We start from the raw sequence: 12,089 nt of genomic DNA on the forward strand, positions 1-12,089 counted from the left end.
TTATCTGGGGAAGCCATTCGTCTTACACCATCCGGAATGGGTATAGTCTATCGTAATTTCCTTTACGCGCACTTCTTGTCATGTACGCGTCTAAATTTAAGACGTACAAACCGTATAATAATATTAAGTATATAGCATCGAAATGATATTACGAACAGCTATTATTAATGCAACGTATTAGGCGTTTAATTGGTACTTTTCTCGTTTACTTTGTATTGTTGTTCAATATTCGAAAAAATAACTCAATCCAACAAATTATAATAATTCATTGCTGGCTTCTTGGATGGCGCGAACTCACAAATAAAACGCCCAGAGATTAGATACGATAACATTAATCGCAGTTGCTACTGAAATTTACCGTACCGTATCATTAATGCGACTAAACGTTATAATTCTGTAATTACATGGTCTGCTCTTCCGAGGTAAACCAAACCACTTCTGAGTGTATAAATATCAGGCTATACATAATATTATGCCAAAAACGGTTTTATTGAACATAATTCTGCTTCGGCATCGAATGGACACTATCGATTGATCTTACGGCTTGTATTGCGTTTGTAATTTGTACACAATATATATTATTATATGATTAAATGTACGATCATCCAATTGGTTTTTGCCCTATACTAACGATGAACTGATTTCAATGATAACAACAAGATATTTAATATTTACTAATAATATTCATGAAACGGAAAGCCGAACTACAATCACGTTAATTATATTCATATTTTACATTATAACCCACTTAATTACAATAGACCCTCGACGCTGTGACAAAATATTATACTAACATAATACGTTTGAGTTTATCATAATATTTTCATTTAAATATTTCATTATAAGTTAATAACTAAATAATAATAATAATAAAGTAGTAACAGCTATGCTGTTTTTATTTATTTATTTTTAAGTGATTTAAAATTAAAGAAAAATACATTGAATAGGAATGTTTCATATTTGATTGCACATTTTTATGTGAATATATATAACATGCTATTTATTATTAACTACAGAAAAAAATTAAACTTTCATTAATTAAACCTTTTTTTAATTATGTACCTGTAAGCTCACGGCATTTTAAATGTTATTTTCTCATAAAGAATACATAACGTTTAAAAGTGTACTTAAAAAAAATTTAGCAATTGGCCACGTTCTCGATGTTTTTATTTATTTCATTTTAAAAACGTAATTTAAAGTTTTATCATTGTGTATGATGCTCTCTTAATATCAATTATCTTTTAGACAGAATTACACAAACAAAATCTCTCGTACATTTCTTCGTGTTCTCTAAATTTATACTCACTGATAAAACGATGTTTTTTAATAGCGCGAGGTTGCAGTTGAAAATAATAAATAAACAAATGTTTCTTCTTATTTACATTTTTTACGCGTTACTCTAAATCATCTCTAAGATAACAGAGAAAAGTGATGAATAAATGGCAATAATGTTATTTGCATATCAATGAACATAATATACAAACATCTTCGTTATTGGTCCTTTATCATAGTTTTAACCTATACCAGTGGTAGGTACTGTCACGGGAATATATAAAGGTTAAATAAAAAGTTATATCCGTGGGTGAAATGTAATAGTGGGAGTGGCTATCCGGTGTTTATGCTTTGTCGTTTAGGGACAAATCGTTAAAAATATATGTATTATAATGCATAAAATTATAATACATATTCTCTCATACTAATATTATTTATACATCGTTTAAAAACACAATAACATAAAACATACATTTTATTTATGTTTAGCATTTATAATTTTAACACAGGTTAAAAAAAAATAAAATAAAAAGGTTTTTAGATACAAAAGTCATAAAACGCTTTCAAATTTAATGAAAAACATTACGAACAACAATTATTTTAATTCTGTTCGAGATCGTTTTCGATTAAAACGAAATAACCGTCCGGATGTATACTTCAAAGCTAAAAACGTGACCATTCGGTTTCGTACAAAATCAAACGGTTTGACAATTCTTTTCTTTTTTTCTTTAAAAATCTACAATGATCGACGTTTATTTAAAATCCTAATCACAAAAGTGCAATCCGGACGAATTCCTGTTATTTAAAACCATTCAGAATTTAATCGGTCAGTAAAAGTTTGACGACAAGAATAAAATGAAAAAATCATTATTCCACTCTGTAATGCTAATTCGTATTTCAAAGTGTTTATAATTTTGACGTCCATTTCATTTCGTTTTATTTTATTTTTTTCGCAGCGCTCGCTGAAATACGATGTAAATTTGTTTTATTTATTCGTTTGTTTGTATTTATTTTTTTTCATTTTGTTTAATTTGTTTTATTTTTTTTATACAGAAAACCCGATGGAGAATGCAGACGACGCTTGTCGGCCAGACAACTTCCACTCGCAGCAGTTGACGTACAGCACGTTAGTTCGTAAGTACCAGTGTCTTTTTCTTTTCCATTTTATTCTTTTGCCACTCCCCCCCCCCCCCCCCAATGCGACGTGTCGCGTCTGGGGCGTCCGCGGCGCTGTGGCCGTCGTCTCCATCATCTCGCCGGGCCGCCCGAACGTCACGTCGTCACATCTCGTTACCGTCAACGCTCTAAGAAGTCGGGACACTAATGGCCCGCGAGACCCAGTGACGCGGCGGAAAATTGTCGTCTTACGATGAACCGGCGGCGTCCCGTCGCCGTCCGTAAATTGGTACTATATATATTAGGCGTATATAGACGCGTATATCCACCCCTTCCCTTCCCTACCCCACCATACGTGCACCGCCTTTTCCGGCCATTCGCGGTTTCCACCGACAGGATCATTTATTTTATTTATACTAGGCATTTATATCGCGCACATATATAATATGATATTATATAATATAGAAGTGTGTGTGTGTAGAAATAAGGAGAATGGAAAAAAATCCAGGAGAAGACGAGAAATCCCCAAACCATTAATCTTCATATTTACGTAAAAGTTTATACCGCGAGATTCCATTGCGTTCAATCACTTTATGATTGAAAAAGTTTCATGTTTTTATTTTTCAACGGCTAATTTTTCACTTTTTCCTCCTTTTTTTTTTATTATAACTATTATTACTTTCGGAGACGAAATTGCCCCCCAAAAAATACCGCCCACTCCGCCTCTTTGTCAGCCTCCTGTACCCTCCCCCGTTAGTATGCAACGTTTTTTTTTTCAATAAATTTAAAATTTTCCCTAAAACATTTATTATTATTCAACTATATTATTACACACAGCAGTGGGGCGTTTTTCATTTTGTCCTTAAATTTATGAACATATATAATCACTTTTCCCTATGTATATATTTATTATCAACTCTCGCGTTTTGTTTATGCGTCATGAAAATATATTATGATTCTAAAGTAATTGAATCATCGATAAATTTTACCATATAAATTCGAGGTTATATTTTTATATCTTTTTATGGTTTATGTGATTTACCAGGTACGTATATGTCTGTATGCTACCGTATTTATTCCGAGTTCATTAAAAAAAATATTTTTAAGACTATACAATAGTCAATAGATATGCGTATTATACGTGCCTAACAATAGTTTATAGTATAATATGTTTATGAAATATGCATAATTATTACAATTACAATTTTTTTTTTTTTAATGACATTATCTCAGATAATATGTATAATATTTATTGTACGCAAATCGCTACTCGGTTTTCGCAAACAACATGGATACGAGATACCTGTTTTATATTTTGTATATTTCCTTACTTCGTGGCATAAAGAACGGCATTAAATTACCGAATAGTATTGTGGTTGAAACATGACCGTTGGCACTGACGGTGCGTGATAATGTATAACACGGAAGTGACGAAACCGAACGTCGCCGTAGTTATGGGAAAACGCACGATGTGATTGCAAGGCAATATTAAACTCTGAAACGGCTTAAAAATATATTTTAAGGTAAATAATTTCAATTTTACCCCTAGTCCCTTTCGGCGGAAATGTTACGAATAAAAGTTGTTCGCCGATTCTGAAAATGACGTACGCCCCAAGTTTTCGCAGTAACAAATTCATCCCGAGTGGCCTATAAAACAATTAGCAGAAGGTATATAATGGAAAACACATTAAGTACTACTTTCGGGGGCTACCATTTGTACATATATATATTTATAATATTAAACATATTACGTATATAATTATATATAGTGTACAGCGCAATGTGTTTATATCGTTTTCAAATTTAACGTTGACCACTATTCCGAAACACACTGCAGCCGGGTCCGTCCGAAGTAGAAAGACTACGCACTACATAAATATACAATTGTATTTTAATTAAAATCGGAGTTAATTTACACGGTACATGTTTATGAATATAATATACATTTCCATATCCTCGCGAAATGCAATTTTCTTACTGTACCGTAGGTCGTACCATAGATTTTTGTTTCATATATACGACCGGTTTTAATTTTGTAATACTACATAATATATAGTAATCCCGCTCCAATTTTCGATACTGCGTGATTATTTTAACAATGTTCTCGGAACAATAGAGTGCACGTGTTACATAATTCCGCTCAAAACCACAGCAGGGATTCGTAATATTAAATATCTCGGTGAAAAATATGCATCAAAAATAATTCTGATGTTTCGTCTTATTATGGGCGTGTTAAATGACATAATTAATCATTTCTTTTTTTTTTTTTGTTACTCTATATATTATTAAAACGTTGAATTAAACAAAAGATTCAAACAAATTGACTTCAATTTATTTTTTAATAAAACTGCTTTGTATTGTTGTTATTTTTTACGTCTGACAAGTAACTGACGATAGTTTTAAAATATAGTATAGTAATTCATAAAAGCTACGGCCATGAATCAAATATAAACCTGCACGGGGTTAATACCAACATTTGTTAATATATAAAAATTTATATACAAAAAAAAAGTAATAATAACTATACCTATAACTATAATCTCGTAAATAAATTTTTTCGAAAAAAAACAGATGATCCTTATTTATAAAATTAATTTATTCCCATATTTTTCTTTGTCCGTATATTTAATTATCTAGATAAAACATTTTATTTTCACTCATATAAATTGATTATAATGTATAAAAAAAAAATCTACTATATTAATATCCTTTTGTTATTTTTTATACATTTCATTTTTAATTGGTTTTATAATAAAATGAAAACTATTTTAAAACAACGAACTACGAATTTACAACTTACAATTTATAAACTATAGCTAAACAAAAAAATACTCCACTTAATACATTGGAATATAAAATCATTGAAACGGACGTTTGGAACTTCTTTATTGTCATCGGAAGTCACGATGGCACTGTGTAAAACGAACTTAGAATTTTTCACCGAGAAAACGATGACTCGTGCCGCCCCGGACGTATATAATAAGTGTCTGATATGGTAATACGCGCCGTATAAAGAATATTATATTATACAATGTACAGAGAAATGACGATTTCTGTCTCCTCCTCCTCCTACTGTTACTCGTACTCGTCGTCGCCGCGATCTTCTAGTCCATTTGTTGTTTTTATAATATTCCGTATACAATCAAGAAAGCAGCGATATAAAACCAGCGTTGTATTGCGAGACTACCAAGATGTCGGTTCCTCCCCAATCGGCGGTGACTTATACATTATATATACATATTATACATCAACATAATATAAATTATTTATAAGAGTTCGAAATGTGTTTGATGGGTGAGGGGATGAAGCTGTATGTGTGTGTGTGTGTGTGTGTGTGTATGTGTATTCTAGTATATCGCCAAAACGGCACAAACAATAAAAACAGTGGTCTCATTAAAACTTTTCAATAATAATATTATTATTATCTATCTCCACTTAGTGTGTCGGCCACAAACAGCCCAATGGATTATATGGTCGACATGTGCAATAACGCACGCAGTCTGTTCCAAAGTTTCCGCCATTCCGGAACATTACGCTTGGCCGCAAAAGTCTCTCCTCTCCTCTTCCGCCCTCGTATATAATATATATATATATATATATAATACATTTATACCGTGGTTATTGTCTATATACGGACACACACACACACACACACACACACACACACACACACATACATACATACGCGTATGGCAGAGTGGCTAGAGAATACATGATGTACCAAGGTACCTATATCGTCGTCGCGTTCTGTTACCGTACAATCGACGCACACGCACGCCCGCGCTCACACAATCCGACTCTCGCAAATCCTGTGCGCGTCAGTAATAATAATTACGCCAAACATAATAATATTACTATTTATCACGAATTTAATATGACTGCAGACTACCGATAATAATACACAGTTTTCTTTGCAGCTCCTTCGCCCAGAGGTCGCGAGTGCCCGTTCCTCGGCCGTTACGAGATCAGCGGCGGACTGAACGCCGAAGACGTGGGCAAAGCGCTGGCCGCCAGCCGGCCCGGAAGCGAAAACAACCAAGACAAACCATCGATCCCGTGCAACCCACCCGGCAAACAGTACCTGACCATCGGATGCAATGCACCGGACACCATGGAATTCCAGTCCGAGTGTGGTACCAAGACCGTAGCCGGTAAGCGAACAAACGACCGGAAGTCGAACCGTGTACCTCGTATATTGCCCCCGCAGCCGACCGCGGTTATCGTGTTCGATCTTTGGACCCCTGGCGGTCTCACTTTCTCACCTCCCTTCCCCTCTTTCACACCAAATCAACAAATTCGCCTACACGTTAGTCACGTTACAATAATACGTAATATATGGCGGCGTTCTTGTATACAATTATTATATAGAAGTATTATAGGTAGATCGCATAGCTATAATAGTATAATATTATATATCTATATCGATTTCAATAATCCTGAATTTATATTATTTATTGATATTCACGTTGGACTCGCGTGCCGTAGCTTATTTATGCTTTTAAAAACAAGATATAGGCATGGAATTATTTTATTGTGACCTGCAATTTACATCCTACTATCCCCCCCCACGCTGAATTTACCATCAACAACGTAACCACTCGTATAACGAACACGCACGTATCTCTTATGCTCATATTAAACATATACATGTATATTATAGGTACCTACAAAAAACAAAAATCCGATTATTGTCGTGTTTCGTGTTGCGTGTGTATAAAATATACGAACAGATACATTTGCGCGTATATATTATTTTTTAACACACCAAACTACTGCACGTCTTGGTTTTTTTTTATTTTACAGCGTACACGTGCTATGGACACTGGAAGAACGAAATTACCGGCGTCAACTACGTGATATCCACGCCACAGGGACGATCGGCTACGAATTCCAGACGATACTGTTTCATCATGTCGCAAGTGAACGGAATGGCTCAGCAAATGTTGCACATCGCTTCTGTGATGGAATCGTGCCATCCACACCCACTGGGTCGGCTTCACTGGGCGTTTAATATAACGCACCAAGGTATGATTATATCGTAAACGTCCGAGGTTTTTGTTTCAAGAAAATTCTGATTTTATTTTAAATTAACACAAATTCAGTATCGTTTTATGTAATGATGGAAGGACGCAATGGTTTGAAAGCGGGAGTGATTTTCTCGAGTCTTATCACAACGTTATTAAAAAACAATGTTTTTTAAGTAAAAATATACCTACACGCCTATTATATTCTAAAATAATACGTATTTAAATTTTAACCACAAATATGTATATCAATTCATATTAATTGTGGAAGTAAAATCTAAAAATACGAGTATATACCTAGTCTACGACGTGTTCATACAATTTTGGTAGTATTATATGGAACTCTGTGTTCCAATTTATAATTTAATATTGTGGTATAGTTATACGATTTATCTGTCCCCATCGTATTCCAGAGACGACCGTCGTTCGGGCTTCGGAACTCCCATACAAAATTTCGATTACATAATATTATTATAATTTATTATATTCTGTGAACTGGTGGGTGTTAATGGCAAAACTAAAAACGTTCTGGAACGGTAATAACAATAATATTGTTGAAGACTGAAGTGTTGAAGTGGACGCTGTGTGAATGTATTATTTATACCTTTATACGTCGGAAACGTACAGTGACGGTTGGTCAAAGGTACACGTGTGTGTGTTTGAGGAGGGGAGGAGATTTGTATACGAGAGAAAACAAAAAAATAATCGGTTCGGAGATTCGGAAACAAAACAATCGACGACCAGAAACGTCGGGTGGTGGTGATGACGTTTGCCGGATGCTCGTGATTTAAGTGGACACATTGTTTGTATATGTGCGTTCGAGCCCGTTTGAATGGTTTATATTTCCGACCGACCGGAATTGGTTTTAATTAATATTCTTTGTGACATTCTACGATTATACACATTTAGGTACTTACGCAACAATAAAGAATTTTTTTTTGAATTTTTAGGCCTGTGCAGCTCAGAGTCTAGCAGCGCTATCGTAACCGGCCTACCAGTCTTAGTCTTATTTGCAGCCCTGCTAGCCGCCATAATCAACCGCCGGTGATCATCGTCGTCGTCAGCAGTCGCGTCGGCCGGCCGGCCGCTAGACATTTAGAGGAGGCTTGCGCCAAAATTTAAAAGAAAACTAAGACCACGTCGCTAAAAAAAAAAAAATAAAATATATTAATAATCGGGCGGTCCCCCCATGTATACATATTATTATTATTATTATTATTATTATTATTATATAGGTGTTAGGGATCGCTTTTATTTATTTAATTATTTACATTTTTTTTATAATTATTATTGAACCGACTTTATTGTGATCGTATTTTTAACTATTATTATTGATATCATTATTTTGATGTTACCCCCAAAGCCATTCTTCTATTTCTCCCTCTTTCTTTGTGTTTTTTTTTTTTTTATTTCATTATTAATCTCTATCTCTATTATGTTATGTTATTATTATTATTATTATTATTATTATTATTATTATCATACTTGTAAATTTGTTTTTTAATCGATGGTGCAGAGTCGTTTGCGTTAGTTTCGATGTTTATATATATTAATACCGTATGCGAATCCGCGTACGTTTGCTAGGAATAATTATAATATTATTATATATACCATGATGGTTATATTAATAATTATTTTTTATTTTTTAACAATTGTAAATATCGGAAATTGTAAAATTTTTATTATTATTATTATTATTATTATCGAATTGTAATACGAGAACAAATCCGTGTCCGTGTAATTCGACTCACATATACCACACACGCCTGCTTACCAAATTATCTTTTTTATTATACTATATTAAGATTTTAATTTTAGCGCTGAATGTGTACAAAATCGATTCTATGTATTCGTGCAGGTCCTATATGTTTGTTTATTTTTTCTTTAGACATAATTATTCTTACCTTTTTAACGAAATATTATTGTATACGTATACATATAATACGAGAAGAAGATGCTTTATATATACATACACAATATATATATATATATATATTGTACGTGTTCCATGTGATAAAATGTGGTAAGGACATATCATAATTGTCCTGATTCACTTTTCTTCGTCACCCGCAGCTGATAAGTTTTTATTTTTATTTTACCGAGCGAGTCGCACGCTGCGTGCTTTGATCGTCTGGAACGATATTGGACCGATACAGTGATTAACTTATTTTATCGTTTGTTAACATTTTATTATTATTTTTTGTATTTGGGAACATTCGACTCGCTCCGTATGATAATTATTTTTGAATGTTCGTTATTATTGCCTATATTTAAAGAAAAAAATGTTATATATAAATAATAAAAAAAAAAAAATAATAATAAAAGTACACGACTATCTTAATGTGTATAGCTTTATTTTTTATTAAATAAATTATTGTTCATTTTATTAATTTTAAATATTATAATGTTAGTAAATATATTATTATTATTATCATTTTTTTTTTTTTTTTTGTTCGGTAATTTAAATTGATGTATAAAAAAAAACTATAAAGGGCCAAATAAAAATGGTGTCATATTATGCGAAAATTATTATTCAATATCCCAATTTTATTATATTGAAGCTTCCTAATAATATATCCCTCTACGTTAATCCGTTATAATATTTTCACATTCGTCTATATCTATCCTATTGGTACAAAAACCTTAACTGTTCGTCGATTTACATTACTATTACTAGCTGCTTGGATTTTTTGATTTTTTTCACTCGCAGACCTAATAATAATATACTAAATGTCTAATCATTTCATTCCAACCGTAGCTATATAATATATAGTGATGTCGTCCCAGGGGATAGTATTCGTTGGTCCGAATTTTCCGACCCGACTGCAAACCATAATGTTATGCCACTGGCGTTTTTCGAATCCCCTACGGGCGGCGCCGTACAACTAAAAAAAAAAAAAAAAAAAAAATGAATGACCGTGTTTTTTGGATTTACACGAATTTTTAAACTAAAAGTTTTTTTTCGACAACCGTGTTATATTGTCGTGGGGGCTGAATTGTGGAAAAGAACGTGACAATTCAATTTAATCGCGACCAATTCAATATTATATTATTTACTATACATACCCTATAAGTACATACCTACGTGAGTAGTGGTTCGACTAATATAAATGATTTAATAACATATATATAATTTTATTCTATGTATGTATAGTATAATTTCCGAAAAAGCCGAGTAGGCATGTCCAATATTTGTAGATTTACACACTTTTCAACAGAATCGAAACATTGTAAAACAATGATAGTTATTATAAAATTCAACGATATGAATTACCATACACATAACATAAGGTACCACTGTCGAGCTAACATTCTGTATACTTATACATTTTTTCGGTAAATTTGCACATTTCTATACTTTCCAAAATTCGAAAAGGAAAAAAAAATTTCAATTCCATCTAAAATAAAACCGCCTATTTTTTTTATCCCAGATAATAAACAAAAAAAAAAGTGCGTAAAAAAAGACTATCAACCAAATTAATTTAAGTATGCAGGTATGCTTACAAAAAAAAAAAAAAAATTAATAAAACAATCATTGATTAACAGTGCCATAACTAAAGATTGGCGACATGAGCGCTTGCCAAGGGCGCATTTGAGTTAAATAAAAATTTGTAACTTAAGATTAAGGTTTTAAGATTCGATTGTTTAAAAAATATGGCAGTATTTTGATTAACACGTAAAAATGATATATTATTATTTATATTTATATAAAAATTATAGATAGGTACTTATGAAATAAAACAAAAATAAGCGACAAAATAAAATTCGGCAAGGGCGTCACGAAGGGTAGTTACGGCACTGTTGATTAATATTTCAAACATTTACAATATTATCTTACGAAATCAGTCGCAGTCGGAGATTTCCCATCACTAAACTCGCGTTTAGCCGTAATCTTTATGGCGTCAGATGATGAAACCTAAACCATAACTTAAAAGAGGAGTATATGAACCATTATCAGCCAATTATAAGGAATAATTAATTAGAGCTGATGTCTTTATACTATTCATACCATTAAAGAACTTGCAAAAAATGTTCGATAAATTAATGAATAACTTGGATGAAAATTTAAAGCGTTGTTGTGCTTGCAACTTACATTAAATCAACATATATTTGTAAACGATCTGCACGCGATAAGAGACAAGCTGTTCCTAAAATCCCTCTATAAATGTAGAATGTACCTATATGAATTTGCGTAGTAAGCCAAAGACAGAAAACCAACAACGTTGTAAAGTTTTCATTCGAAACTGGTAAAAGTGCTATTAACTCATCAGTCTAATATTTTAATGTTTCTAGAAAATATAAAACAAATTCAAAAAGAAACCGAAAATACCATCATCCAGGTTAAAGGTTGTTATGCACTTGACGATGAAACCACGACTCCCCAAAAAATGTAGGTAGGTACTGCTAATTAGGAACGAATTGAAAATATAATAATAAGTAGGTAGTTATTAAGCTCATTACAACGAACAGAACGAGATCACAGGGTATATCTTAGAACGATGGCTTGCTACTTAAACGCTAGACAATGATACGATTAATGCTTATGTAATAAACTAAATTTACAGTAATTATTACATAAAATAATATAATAGTATTTCTTAATATTAATCATTATAAAAATAATATAGTTGTTATTAAGCATATTATTATTTTGTATAAATATTTCCCAAGTGCTAT

The 12,089-nt window shown here is 32.4% G+C and overlaps 1 protein-coding gene across 2 annotated transcripts in view; it reads left to right on the top strand.

Moving 5' to 3' along the window:
* The window catches only part of LOC114119884 (uncharacterized), a 141,108-nt gene extending 131,262 nt beyond the window's left edge, over nucleotides 1-9,846 (top strand). For both annotated transcript variants that reach the window (XM_027981610.2, XM_027981609.2), the window contains exons 10-13: nucleotides 2,326-2,406; nucleotides 6,306-6,539; nucleotides 7,192-7,413; nucleotides 8,363-9,846. In XM_027981610.2, the coding sequence (XP_027837411.1) occupies nucleotides 2,326-2,406; nucleotides 6,306-6,539; nucleotides 7,192-7,413; nucleotides 8,363-8,460 (635 nt within the window). In that variant the 3' untranslated portion in view covers nucleotides 8,461-9,846. The remainder of the gene's footprint in view (nucleotides 1-2,325; nucleotides 2,407-6,305; nucleotides 6,540-7,191; nucleotides 7,414-8,362) is intronic.
* The last annotated feature ends 2,243 nt before the right edge of the window (nucleotides 9,847-12,089 follow it).

This window comes from Aphis gossypii, chromosome 3 (assembly GCF_020184175.1).
Source record: "Aphis gossypii isolate Hap1 chromosome 3, ASM2018417v2, whole genome shotgun sequence".
Classification (NCBI taxonomy): Eukaryota; Metazoa; Arthropoda; class Insecta; order Hemiptera; family Aphididae; genus Aphis; species Aphis gossypii.